Below are 15,842 nucleotides of genomic sequence, written 5' to 3' on the forward strand. Positions count from 1 at the left end.
TTGTTCTTATGTATTTATTTTTATTTATTTTATTTACTTTCATTTTATTTTTATTGATTTATTTATTTGTTTTTATTTATTTGTTTTTATTTATTTATTTATTTTTATTTATTTATTTTTATTTATTTTTATTTATTTATTTTTATTTATTTTATTTTTTATTTACTTATTTATTTTTAATTATTTATATTTATTTTATTTGTTTTTATTTATTTATTTGTTTTTATTTGTTTTATTTATTTATTTGTTTTTATTTATTTATTTTTATTTATCTTTTTATTTATTTATTTTTTATGTATTTGTTTTTATTTATTTATTTGTTTTTATTTATTTGTTTTTATTTATTTATTCTTTATTTATATTTATTTATTTATTTTTTATTTATTATTTTTTATTTTTAATTTATTTGTTTGTTTTTATTTATTTATTTGTTTTTATTTATTTATTTCTTTTTATTTATTTATTTATTTGTTTATTCATATTTATTTATTTATTTGTTTATTTATTTTTATTTATTTCTATTGATTTATATATTTTTATTATTTATTTATTTATTTATTTATTTAATGACTACAAATTAAAATTATGAAACAAAATGTTTCTAGCCACTACCGTAAGAGCCAGGCTCGTGTACGGTGTGGTCTTAGCCAAAATATAACATAAAATTTGCAAGGGCAGTTTACTAAATACAGTAAGTAACTTAATTCAAACCAATAAATAACACACAAGAGCAAAAAAAAAAAAAAAAAGAAAAGAAAAAAAAAACACATTTAATATAAATTGACAATCAGACAGAAGCCAATGATATTCAATAAAAACATGAATATAGTCGACAGAAATAAAAGGTAAAAAAATACAGACATTTGTTAATATTATATATCATGGATAATTTTATAAATTTCTTTTTTAAAAGCTTCAATTTTAAATATTTCAAATTTGGAAAATGGTTTGTAATTTTATTATAAAGTCTTGGGCCGAAACTAGCACCATGTTTAAGAGCTGCACTTGTATGACATTTAGGCTCAATCAATGGGAAAGTAGACTTTTGTCTTCGAGTACGATATTCATGTCGATTAGATTTATGTTTTATTTGATTACTATGGTAGTAAGTTAGTAAACTATGTTAATAAATTTCTTCAATAGTTAATACTTTAAAATTTGTATAAATTAAATTTGTTGGGTAATCCATATTTTTGGTCAGACAAATTTTTATTAATCTTCTGCGTAATAAAATTAATGGATTAAGTACAGATGCTGGCATGTGGCGTATGAAGCAGTGTAACATAACCGCGTCTGTGCCGCAGTGGACATGAGTGTGAACTGCGTGCCGGAAGGCGCCCCCGCAGTGCTACAGCTCCAGTCCACAGGGTACCGCGCAGCGGCCATCCTGGAGCTGAACGTGAAGACGCCCTTCACGCCAGTGGCGGATCCGCAGACGGGGGACGCCAGGTGTCGCCTGGAGCTGACGGCGCCCGAGGGTCACCAGCTGATCGTGCACCTCGACCACCTGAACCTGCTGTCGTACCTCAGGCCCGCGGAGAAGCGGCAGGGGTTCCAGCCCTGTTTCCTCAAAGTGGTGAGTTACACGAGTCAAATTCAAGAAGTAGCTGAATATCTTTGTCTTTGCAGCGAGTAATAAATAATAATCCAATAATATCAATTTTATTTTCTATATTTCAAGAGTTCTGGTGAAAAAAACATTTAATCATTTAATACTGCATGTAATTGCACGTTAAATAAAGAATTACAATTATCATCTTATCGTCTATGAATAGCCTCTGTAGTTTAAAAGGAGCGTTAAATAAAGAATTACAATTACAATTATCATCTTATCGTCTATGAATAGCCTCTGTAGTTTAAAAGGAGCGTTAAATAAAGAATTTCAATTACAATTATCATCTTATCGTCTATGAATAGCCTCTGTAGTTTAAAAGGAGCGTTAAATAAAGAATTACAATTACAATTATCATCTTATAATATATGAATAGCCTCTGTAATTTAAAAGCAACGTTAAATAAAGAATTACAATTACAATTATCATCTTATCGTCTATGAATAGCCTCTGTAGTTTAAAAGGAACGTTAAATAAAGAATTACAATTACAATTATCATCTTATAATATATGAATAGCCTCTGTAATTTAAAAGCAACGTTAAATAAAGAATTACAATTACAATTATCATCTTATCGTCTATGAATAGCCTCTGTAGTTTAAAAGGAGCGTTAAATAAAGAATTACAATTACAATTATCATCTTATAATATATGAATAGCCTCTGTAATTTAAAAGCAACGTTAAATAAAGAATTACAATTACAATTATCATCTTATCGTCTATGAATAGCCTCTGTAGTTTAAAAGGAGCGTTAAATAAAGAATTTCAATTACAATTATCATCTTATCGTCTATGAATAGCCTCTGTAGTTTAAAAGGAGCGTTAAATAAAGAATTACAATTACAATTATCATCTTATAATATATGAATAGCCTCTGTAATTTAAAAGCAACGTTAAATAAAGAATTACAATTACAATTATCATCTTATCGTCTATGAATAGCCTCTGTAGTTTAAAAGGAACGTTAAATAAAGAATTACAATTACAATTATCATCTTATAATATATGAATAGCCTCTGTAATTTAAAAGCAACGTTAAATAAAGAATTACAATTACAATTATCATCTTATCGTCTATGAATAGCCTCTGTAGTTTAAAAGGAGCGTTAAATAAAGAATTTCAATTACAATTATCATCTTATCGTCTATGAATAGCCTCTGTAGTTTAAAAGGAGCGTTAAATAAAGAATTACAATTACAATTATCATCTTATAATATATGAATAGCCTCTGTAATTTAAAAGCAACGTTAAATAAAGAATTACAATTACAATTATCATCTTATCGTCTATGAATAGCCTCTGTAGTTTAAAAGGAACGTTAAATAAAGAATTTCAATTACAATTATCATCTTATCGTCTATGAATAGCCTCTGTAGTTTAAAAGGAGCGTTAAATAAAGAATTTCAATTACAATTATCATCTTATCGTCTATGAATAGCCTCTGTAGTTTAAAAGGAGCGTTAAATAAAGAATTACAATTACAATTATCATCTTATCGTCTATGAATAGCCTCTGTAGTTTAAAAGGAGCGTTAAATAAAGAATTTCAATTACAATTATCATCTTATCGTCTATGAATAGCCTCTGTAGTTTAAAAGGAGCGTTAAATAAAGAATTACAATTACAATTATCATCTTATAATATATGAATAGCCTCTGTAATTTAAAAGCAACGTTAAATAAAGAATTACAATTACAATTATCATCTTATCGTCTATGAATAGCCTCTGTAGTTTAAAAGGAGCGTTAAATAAAGAATTTCAATTACAATTATCATCTTATCGTCTATGAATAGCCTCTGTAGTTTAAAAGGAGCGTTAAATAAAGAATTTCAATTACAATTATCATCTTATCGTCTATGAATAGCCTCTGTAGTTTAAAAGGAGCGTTAAATAAAGAATTACAATTACAATTATCATCTTATAATATATGAATAGCCTCTGTAATTTAAAAGCAACGTTAAATAAAGAATTACAATTACAATTATCATCTTATCGTCTATGAATAGCCTCTGTAGTTTAAAAGGAGCGTTAAATAAAGAATTTCAATTACAATTATCATCTTATCGTCTATGAATAGCCTCTGTAGTTTAAAAGGAGCGTTAAATAAAGAATTACAATTACAATTATCATCTTATAATATATGAATAGCCTCTGTAATTTAAAAGCAACGTTAAATAAAGAATTACAATTACAATTATCATCTTATCGTCTATGAATAGCCTCTGTAGTTTAAAAGGAACGTTAAATAAAGAATTACAATTACAATTATCATCTTATAATATATGAATAGCCTCTGTAATTTAAAAGCAACGTTAAATAAAGAATTACAATTACAATTATCATCTTATCGTCTATGAATAGCCTCTGTAGTTTAAAAGGAGCGTTAAATAAAGAATTTCAATTACAATTATCATCTTATCGTCTATGAATAGCCTCTGTAGTTTAAAAGGAGCGTTAAATAAAGAATTACAATTACAATTATCATCTTATAATATATGAATAGCCTCTGTAATTTAAAAGCAACGTTAAATAAAGAATTACAATTACAATTATCATCTTATCGTCTATGAATAGCCTCTGTAGTTTAAAAGGAACGTTAAATAAAGAATTTCAATTACAGTTATCATCTTATCGTCTATGAATAGCCTCTGTAGTTTAAAAGGAGCGTTAAATAAAGAATTTCAATTACAATTATCATCTTATCGTCTATGAATAGCCTCTGTAGTTTAAAAGGAGCGTTAAATAAAGAATTACAATTACAATTATCATCTTATAATATATGAATAGCCTCTGTAATTTAAAAGGAACGTTGAATAAAGAATTACAATTACAATTATCATCTTATCGTCTATGAATAGCCTCTGTAGTTTAAAAAAATCCTTCAGTAAAAATTACAGTTACAGCTGTTATGATCTCATCGCCTGTAAATAGCGTCTGTAGTTACAAAAGACGTTAGGTTAAGATTTTACAAGTCGTTTTTCTCGTGTCCAGCCATGACTTGTTTGCTAATGTATTTTCATGGAAGTCCAACTTAATGGGAAATGTAAATTCTACCCAGTGTCAATTATGGCTGCACACAGCAGATGTCCAAGGGCTCAAATAACCCGCTGCGTCATCTAGGCTCATATGACCAACAAGTGACACAGAAAACAGATGCAACAGAAGCCTAAATCATAGATTCATTCGTTTGATTACCGGGTACTTTTGTTTTGGTATTCGAAGACATTTATATTGAGAATTTCTGTACTGCTTTTAATGCAGGAGTCTTGTGGACGATTTTAAAAATGTTTTGCAGATTTTGCTTTATAAATGTGGAACTGACAGTTTCAGAAATGTATACTATTTTGTTTTTGAAGAAAACATCGTCGTCGATTCATTGTTTCTGGTATTATAATGAAATAAATACTAGAACAACATCCAAGGAAGGATAAGATAAGAGAATGTGGATGAAAGATCTGAAGGAGTAATATAAAGCGATTAAATTATACTTTCTAGTCTCCATATATCTTAATGTCGTCTATCGTCTGATATCTTCTTCTGCCCCGAAATCTTCTTCCGTTCACCATTCCTTCCAGTACATCCATAGGCGGAGACAGAACCGTTTCCTTGGAGGAACAAAGCAAAACCATATAATCCCGATATAACGAGGTTACGGGGGATATCATTTACTTCCTCCCCCGTTATAGCTTGACTGTGGTACAGTATATCGGAATATGATCATTTAATAAAAGTATTTTTGGGGTGCATGTTTCTTACAGTGTTACATCCATATCCAACTAGTTCGATTAATGAAAATTTGTCTCAGTGAAACGTACAGCAGAGTCCGTATAGGAAAATTTCTGTCAGATGCATTTCCAATTCACTACGGGCTAAAGCAAGGAGATGCACTATCACCTTTACTTTTTAACTTCGCTCTAGAGTATGCCATTAGGAAAGTCCAGGATAACAGAGAGGGTTTGGAGTTGAACGGGTTACATCAGCTTCTTGTCTATGCGGATGACGTGAATATGTTAGGAGAAAATCCACAAACGATTATGGAAAATACGGGAATTTTACTGGAAGCAAGTAAAGCGATCGGTTTGGAAGTAAATCCCGAAAACACAAAGTATATGATTATGTCTCGTGACCAGAATATTGTACGAAATGGAAACATAAAAATTGGAGATTTATCCTTTTTAAGAGGTGGAAAAATTCAAATAACTTACCTGGGAGCAACAGTAACAAATATTAATGATACTCGGAAGGAAATTAAACGCAGAATAAATATGGGAAATGCCTGTTATTATTCGGTTGAGAAGCTTTTGTCATCTAGTCTGCTGTCCAAAAATCTGAAAGTTAGAATTTATAAAACAGTTATATTACCGGTTGTTCTGTATGGTTGTGAAACTTGGACTCTCACTTTGAGAGAGGAACAGAGGTTAAGGGTGTTTGAGAATAAGGTGCTTAGGAAAATATTTGGGGCTAAGAGGGATGAAGTTACAGGAGAATGGAGAAAGTTACACAACACAGAACTGCACGCATTGTATTCTTCACCTGACATAATTAGGAACATTAAATCCAGACGTTTGAGATGGGCAGGGCATGTAGCACGTATGGACGAATCCAGAAATGCATGTAGAATGTTAGTTGGGAGGCCGGAGGGAAAAAGACGTTTGGGGAGGCCGAGACGTAGATGGGAGGATAATATTAAGATGGATTTGATTGAGGTGGGATATGATAGACTGGATTAATCTTGCACAGGATAGGGACCAATGGCGGGCTTATGTGAGGGCGGCAATGAACCTGCGGGTTCCTTAAAAGCCATTTGTAAGTAAGTCAGTAGACAGTTTCTTCTCAGCCAGTGAGAAGGAGAAACTTTCCCTCTCTGGAGAGGGAATAGGTGTGACCCATCGTGTCATTTAAATAGCGCACGACTTTAAGAATGGCGGCAGAAACGCCTGTTAGGAGAAGAATATGCAAATGAAACTTGGTGAAATGATTCACAACAACATTTAGAATTTGTTATTGTAAAAATCTAAAAATCGCATTTTTAGGCCATATATATATAGATATGTATGTATATATATATATATATATATATATATATATATATATATATATATATATAAAAGATAACTACTTTTCAGTTCAGTTCCCCTTAACCCGTGAATCAGCCGTGTAGCGGAAGTGAGCTTATCGGAGCGTGCGGCTGTTATCAGAACAAACCGCGAGAAATCGCCGTGTACACAAGCTGTGCCACAGAGCTGCAAACCATGTAGCAGGGACGTCCAAACTTGTTCATTTGCAGGGCAGTGACTACAGAAATGATGGGCCATAATGATACGCTAAAGACTATTTCGTTTATATGACGTCATTCCATTTTCGACCAATGAAGTGGAATGAAATTTTGAATTCCAACCCATCACAGTCACACTTTGCGATAATTTTTGCAGCTAGAGTTATCGCTATCAAATTTATCGCATGGTCGTTCTTTTGTTTAGTCGTCGCCAACTGTTTCCCTGTAAATTGACGATCATGAATACATTAAGATGCAACTACACGGTTAAACTTTTCTTTCAACTTTAAAGCAATGAATGCAAGATTGATATTTAATATTAATTAATATATTTACGCAGTGAAGACGACGTTCAAAACGGCGCACCATGTAGACACAAAATCTTCATGCATCTTAATTGAACGTACCTTTTAAACTTGATTCTTTCAATATTCTTCCCAGATTGCACGCATACGCGATTGGAATATTGAACTGTGTAGATGCATCTTTAGTTCCGTTACACACTACAGCGAGAATGCGTTTGTCGAGCTATAAAAATGCTTTCCTATAGCACGAGTAACGGTCGAAATAAGGCACAGCTGACATTGGTCCTGCTCCCACAGGCAACTTAACCTATAATTGTAGCCTATAAAATTGGTATTTTGTGAATGAAATGAAACAATTAATAGAAAATCAGATGTTCAAATTTATGTAACGTCATCGCACATCAAACCCAAAGACCTTGCATAGTAATAATAAGGTCTTTGATCAAACTGCCTTCCGTATGGCGTAATAAAACTCGTGTTTTAATTAGGCCTATCTATACAGAGATGGCTTCACTGTGTAGCAACATGTCTTGCTGTGAATACATAAGCATTGGTATATAGCTGTCCCCACTGTTACTGTTAAATTAAATTATGATTTCAGCAGATAATGAAAATTTATTTATGTTATAATACTTACTTAATTATCTCTCTTCTGGATCCTGTAAGAATTTCAATTTTGCCTGTTTCCATCTTTCTACTACCATGCAACAATCTTCATCAAAGCACGGTTTCATTTGTAAGTAAGTATAATACTTACTTACTTGCTTACTGGCTTTTAAGGAACCCGGAGGTTCATTGCCGCCCTCACATAAGCCCGCCATTGATCCCTATCCTGAGCAAGATTAATCCAGTCTCTACCATCATATCCTACCTCCCTCAAATCCACTTTAATATTATCTTCCCATCTACGTGTCGGCCTCCCCAAAGGTCTTTTTCCCTCCGGCCTCCCAACTAACACTCTATGTGCATTTCTGGATTCGCCCATACGTGCTACATGCCCTGCCCATCTCAAACGTCTGGATTTAATGTTCCTAATTATGTCAGGTGAAGAATACAATGCGTGCAGTTCTGCGTTGTGTAACTTTCTCCATTCTCCTGTAACTTCATCCCTCTTAGCCCCAAATATTTTCCTAAGAACCTTATTCTCAAACACCCTTAAACTCTGTTCCTCTCTCAAAGTGAGAGTCCAAGTTTCACAACCATACAGAACAACCGGTAATATAACTGTTTTATAAATTCTAACTTTCAGATTTTTTGACAGCAGACTAGATGACAAAAGCTACAATCTGAACCAACTCGCTCGGTTAGTAATTTTTGTTACGTTTTCCACGCTAAAATATGCAAAGTTACGTTCATATAGGCTACTTGAACTGTACTTTTATGGGTTCAGTGAAGCATCTTCCTTCTTACTTACTTACTGGCTTTTAAGGAACCCGGAGGTTCATTGCCGCTCTCACATAAGCCCGCCATCGGTCCCTATCCTAAGCAAGATTAATCCGGTCTCTATCATCATATCCCACCTCCCTCAAATCCATTTTAATATAATTATATTAATATTATTATATTAATAGCATACTCTATAGCAAAGTTAAAAAGTAAAGGTGATAGTGCATCTCCTTGCTTTAGTCCGCAGTGAATTGGAAAAGCATCAGACAGAAACTGACCTATACGGACTCTGCTGTACGTTTCACTGAGACACATTTTAATTAATCGAACTAGATTCTTGAGAATACCAAATTCCATAAGAATATTATATAAAACTTCTCCCTTAACCGAGTTATATGCCTTTTTGAAATCTATGAATAACTGATGCACTGTATCCTTATACTCCCATTTTTTCTCCGTTATCTGTCGAATACAAAATATCTGATCTATTACGCCTAAAACCACACTGATGATCCCCAATAATTTCATCTACAAATGGAGTTAATCTTCTCAAAAGAGTATTGGACAAAATTTTGTACGACGTCAATAAAAGTGATATTCCTCGAAAGTTACTACAGCTAGTCTTGTCCCTCCTTTTAAAGGTAGGTACGATTATGGACTCCTTCCATTGTTCTGGTACAATTTCCTTTTCCCAAATAGCAAGTACAAGCTTATAAATTTCGTTAGATAATGCGCTTCCACCCTCTTGTATTAATTTTTATTTTATTGGGTTATTTTACGACGCTGTATCAGCATCTAGGTTATTTAGCGTCTGAATGAAATGAAGGTGATAATGCCGGTGAAATGACTGCGGGGTTCAGCACCGAAAGTTACCAAGCATTTGCTCGTATTGGGTTGAGGGAAAACTCCTGAAAAAACCTCAACCAGGTTACTTGCCCCAACCGGGATTCGAACCCGGGCCACCTGGTTTCGCCGCCAGACGCGCTGACCGTTACTCCACAGGTGTGGACACCCTCTTGTATTAATTCTGCCGGAATTTGATCGATACCTGGGGACTTATAATTTTTCAGATTTTCTATCGCAATTTCGACTTCAGAAAGTGTGGGTTCCGGTATAAATGGCTCAGCAGTTTGTATTTAAATTTCGTCCCGATCATTTCTATTTGGCCTATGTATATTTAGTAGTAGCCCAAAATAGTTTTTCCATCTGTTCAGGATTGAATGAGAGTCTGCAAGCAAATCACCATTCTCATCCTTGATCACGTTTACCCTTGCCTGATATCCGTTTTTAAATTCCTTTATGACCTTACGTAAATCTCTAATGTTTTGCATCTTCCTTCTAGAAAATATAAATCATATGCCTGTTTAAAATGTAAAAAGGATCTTCATCTCTAGTGTTTTGGTGCTTGGTAAATTATATAATTAATGAAAATAAGACATCGGGAGTCGGAAATGTCATTTCTCATTTGCAACAAGATAAACAAAAGAATTGCCGTGAAACAAATAAAAATTCATTTCCTTCTTCATATCTGTTCTTTATACTGATTTAACGTTTAATTGATCGTCGCTTGGTAACAAGCAGACTGTCATTTGTTTTCAAACACTGCGAGCAGTAACCCTATATAAATTTATACAAACACGAAGATGTACCAGGAAGAATAGGCAATTAGTGTCTGAGATTGGCAGTTAAGTGTAACAAACAATGGGCTTGCTTATTTGACTTAACAGGCTCATTAAAACCCAACTTCCGCTGTCGAAGGCGCCTTGTGTATTGGAACAAAGCCACTTGGGTTTTCTCTCATTACCAATCCAAAATACATCATTAAAAGACGCACGTAAATAATGGAATTACAAATCGCACAAGATAATTCATGTTATATGTATGCCACATTTGGTTTTAAAGATAGTAATATATATTTCACGCAAAATTACTCACTCGTCACGTGATACGCTACGTATTGTTCGAAGAATAAATTACACTACACATAAGCATTAATTCATAATGTTACATATCATACATTTTTTAAACATGACATACATTACACGAAACCATTTGTCCAGTTACATTTGAACTAGATCTGTTTGGAGCGTATTCATTCATTTATGCATTCATATTATTCGCCTCATATTGTTTTAAAAGAATTAAAATGCCAAAAATCATTCATTCGTCACATAAAATACCACGTATATTTATAACATACATATTATACAAAACTATTGTATATTTATAACATAACTACATGTTACACAAAATCATACATTCGTCACATTAAATATCACGTATATTTATAACATACATATTATACAAAACTATTGTATATTTATAACATAACTACATGTTACACAAAATCATACATTCGTCACATTAAATATCACGTATATTTATAACATACATATTATACAAAACTATTGTATATTTATAACATAACTACATGTTACACAAAATCATACATTCGTCACATTAAATATCACGTATATTTATAACATACATATTATACAAAACTATTGTATATTTGTAACATAACTACATGTTACACAAAATCATACATTCGTCACATTAAATACCACGTATATTTATAACATACATATTATACAAAACTATTGTATATTTATAACATGTTACACAAAATCATACATTCGTCACATTAAATACCACGTATATTTATAACATACATATTATACAAAACTATTGTATATTTATAACATGTTACACAAAATCATACATTCGTCACATTAAATTCCACGTATATTTATAACATACATATTATACAAAACTATTGTATATTTATAACATGTTACACAAAATCATACATTCGTCACATTAAATACCACGTATATTTGTAACATACATATTATACAAAACTATTGTATATTTATAACATGTTACACAAAATCATACATTCGTCACATTAAATACCACACATTTGCAACATACGTTACATAAAATCATTAATTCGCTGCGTGAAATGCCACACACGTTTGTAATATAGTACAGTATACAGGCCTAGCACAAAAAATAGTTCATTCGTCATGTGGAATGCCACGTACGTTTATAACGCGTTAAATATAAAAACATCCATATATCACGTTATATTGCACGTACCAAGGTTGGTTGATAAAGTTGCCAGCTCACATAGATCCAATGGATCTAGTACCAATATTATTTTGAATCTTCATGTTGTCGAAAACGGAAATATTAACTCTGTACCTAGGTATAATATTGTGTAGTAGAGGGTCCCTGAAACATTAGCATTTGAAATTGTCATTTTATGTTTTACCACAGATTCCTGAACAGGTGCACATAGTCGGTGAGGAGAAAAATGTATTCTGCGTCAAAAATAATCTCTCTTGCAAAGAATCACTCATTGGTCACGTCTAATTTAAACATCCTTTACACAGACCAATCAATTTTGCCACGTTACGTGCTACGTACTGCTCCAAAACGCGTGGATTTTTGCGCTATGTCATTCATTCGGCACGACACATACCAAGTATGCAGTGTTGCCAGATAAAGGAGTCGAAACCGTCGTACTAACTTATGAAAATTGTCGTACTTCAGCATAAAATTGTCGTACATTTCTCAACTTCCTAATATACTTCTAGTCCACCACTGTGTAGTGATAGTTAGCACGTCTGACTGTGAAACGAGCGGGCCAGAGTTGAAATCCTGGATGAGACGAGTTATCTGGTTGACGTTGTTTCCAGGTTTTCCCTCAACCCATTAAGAGCAAATGCTGGTTAACTTTCAGCGCTGGAGTCATTTCGCTGTCATTATCACCTTCATGTCATTACGCAGTTGATAAAGAATCGCAAAATAAATATATCTACCAGTAAATTTTAGTTTCAATTAAAATACTACTAATTATAGTTCACATCCACAATGACATTCAGCATTGAAACGAATCACCACCCATTTCTTCATCATCAATACTGCCATCGCTGTAAGGCGTGCACGATGACGCTTGGTTATATTTAAAGTCAGCAGAATTTGATCTTTGGCCGGCGTGGCAGCAGATAGGCCTATAAATGCGGCTGCTGAAAATTATATCAAATTAATTCATCTACAGTGACTCAAACCCGACACCTCTATAATGTCAGCGCGTTTAGACTTCTTAATGCTACTGCAGTACTATTTAATTGATAAAAGATTTCCTTTATCGAACGAACAAGGAAGTTAATAAAATTAAACTCGTATTATTTTGATATAATTGCGCCGTCTACATGAAATCTAGAGCTCAAAATGACAAATTATAACTTGCATGGCAAACATAGTTACCAGATCGATTTTCAAAGCACCCCCTCCCCCCTTAAAAGCATGTTTCATTCATATTAGTCCAGGACATATTAAATGAAGAAAACTTGTCTAAAAGGGACGAATTAACCATCAATTTTATTTTAATTACTAGCCGTACCCGTGCGCTCCGCTGCACCCGTTAGAAATAAATATAAAGTAATTACATAATTAAAATAGGACATTTGATCCAGGGAAGATTTGTGTTTGATATAAGGATAAATCGTTTATTATGTTAATTTAAATTGTATTTGCATAACTAAAATGCGATCATTTTGATCCAGAGACCACTCATTTGGTTATAAAAATTATTTTAGGAAATACAGGAAACGAATGTACAGAATAGCCTATCAAGTTTTCTGTGCATAAGAAGCTATTTTAATCTTACCTGTCCTCGATTCACTCAGAAGTTACTGTAATAACATTATAGCATTATGTCCATCCAGAGAAACTACACTTTACAATGGTGAATTAATAATTAATTATACAAATCGGTTAATTTAGCTTCTGATATTACTTCATACAAACACAGAAACATTCTCTGTAGGCTATCTTTCATAGCTTTCGATTGTTGCTGTCCAAGGCCCCTTATAGACGAAGTCATTTGTTTTTTAATTCATTACACGGCCTTAGATGGCAGTTAGTTTAATTTTAAAACTCATTTATCTCATTAAATATGAGTCCTATCAAAATTTTTCAAGGAATAAAACTTATCGGAAATTATTTTTAAAGAAACGTTTGTTATGTAACATTTTTCACAAAAATCAATAATAAGCGAGATATTTCGATTTATTTAATTCAGGCCCCCTTATAACCCCCCTTTTAAATAATGTATTTTGAATGCCATATAGCCTATAATCTAAGTTACAACGAACTTAATTTATATTCCAATTTTCATCGAAATCCGTTCAGCCATTATCGCGTGAAAAGGTAACAAACATACAGAGAGACAGACAGGCAGACATACAAACAAAAATTAAAAAAAAAGCGATTTTCGGTTTCAGGGTGGTTAATTATATATGTTAGGACCAATTATTTTTGGAAAATCGAAAATTACCAGAAAAATTTCGGCTACAGATTTATTATTAGTATAGATAGACCAACATTATAAGTTCCCAATAATTTTTTTTCCTTCAGTGAAATAGTCGTACGTATGGCAACCTTGCAAGTATGTTTGTAATGTGTAATACAGAACTCGTGTGCATACGCCAGCAGTATTGAAACATCCACAGACCAAGAGATAGAATAAACAGACCAGGGGTCAAAGGAACCTCTCTCTAGTTCCTGGTGCTTGCTTCCTGATAGTCAATTTTGTTGTTTCATCTGTCACTTTGATAACCTCAACATATGGTTGCTATGGAAATATCAGCAACATTAGTTATAAGATATGAAACTCGTGTACTGAAAGAAAGATAACAGAAGTAAAAAAAAGTCTTAACATTTCCTCGTGTACTGATTTTGTTGGTTTTATTCAGTAACTTTTTTATTAATTTTTTTAACTCTATAAGAAAAGTCATTGACTTCCTCACATACGCCCGCCATCGGTCCCTATCCTGAGCAAGATTAATCGAATCCTTACCTACATATCCCACTTCCCTCATATTCATTTTAATATTATCCTCCCATATATCTCTCAACTTCTCCAAAGTTCTTTTGCTACTAATCTTACCCCTCCTGTTCTATGAAGACTACTGACATTCCAAGTACCAAATCTCATAAACTTATTCCTTTGCTGTGGTCGTGCCAGCCCCATTCCGAGGCTTATGTTGGTGTTTCGTAACAAACTCTTTTTTTACAGTGAAGTTTTGTTAGCCCTTCGCCCAACCCACAAGCTGGAGGACCACACCTTATCGACTGCTTATTCAGTATATTCGCAGCTATAGTCCGGGTCAGCTTACTTCATACCCTAAGGGTGAAACCTAACCATTTTTACCCCCATTACTACATAAGCTAGTAGATTATGGTGATTTTCTAGTTTGCAGGTTGAATTTTCTTTTGCAAACTTCTTTTCGAATTTGGGTACTAAGAAATACTACGACTGGTAGTGATTTTATGACTGTTATGTTGGCAGCAGTGACACAAGTTGTCAGTAGTTTAAATTCTGAAAATTCAAATTGTTCTAGATTTCGGAGCCCATTACTGGAAGCTAGTGAAATTTGAACATACTAATATTTAATTAATATCAGTATTAATATTAATACATAATAGTTATTGTATGTGTTGCTTCGTGTTGTGGTTACAATTTCAAGATTAGAGTCAGGTAGGCTAAGTGTAAATAAACATAACATATTTCGTGTGATACATGCCCTTGGGTAATCGATAGAAATACCATTTCACATTTTAATTAATTTCTTTCGTGTTTATACTTTTATTACAATAATGGAATAAATATTCTAAAGCATACATTTCTAAGTGGCATTCGTTTTCGGAATTCCTACTAATCATTTCACGTGATCAAACAAAATATATGTTTAGGTTAGGTCTCGTAAATTGTAAACTGTTTAATCAAAGCAATGAATTTCATGTTGTCAGGCAAAATACATTTTAATATTAGATCATACACTAATCTACTAACTACTAACATAATGTGCGAGAGGTCCAGAAGAAAAATATACTCTTTCACAAATTATTGAACCTTTCAAACACCTCCCCAACATAAAGATGATGAGATGTGGTAAATAAACAAGACATCGTTATTGTTGCTGCTGGCTACGGACTGGAAGGTCCGGGGTTCGATCCCAGGTGGTGACAGGATTTTTTCTCGTTGCCAAACTTTCAGAACTTCCCCGAGGTTCACTCAGCCTCCTATAAAATTGAGTACCGGGTCCTTCCCGGGGGTAAAAGGCGGTCAGAGCGTGGTGCCGACCACACCACCTCATTCTAGTGCCGAGGTCATGGAAAGCATGGGGCTCTACCTCCATACCCCCCAAGTGCCTTCATGGCATGTTACGGGGATACCTTTACCTTTACC

General features: G+C 33.0%; 1 protein-coding gene across 4 annotated transcripts in view; it reads left to right on the forward strand.

Annotated features, from left to right (window-relative positions):
• LOC138703049 (uncharacterized) overlaps positions 1-15,842 on the forward strand; it is a 152,867-nt gene that overhangs the window by 123,644 nt on the left and 13,381 nt on the right. For all 4 annotated transcript variants that reach the window (XM_069830709.1, XM_069830626.1, XM_069830801.1 and 1 more), the window contains exon 3: positions 1,305-1,576. In XM_069830709.1, the coding sequence (XP_069686810.1) occupies positions 1,305-1,576 (272 nt within the window). The remainder of the gene's footprint in view (positions 1-1,304; positions 1,577-15,842) is intronic.

This window comes from Periplaneta americana, chromosome 1, assembly GCF_040183065.1.
Source record: "Periplaneta americana isolate PAMFEO1 chromosome 1, P.americana_PAMFEO1_priV1, whole genome shotgun sequence".
In the NCBI taxonomy this organism is placed as follows: Eukaryota; Metazoa; Arthropoda; class Insecta; order Blattodea; family Blattidae; genus Periplaneta; species Periplaneta americana.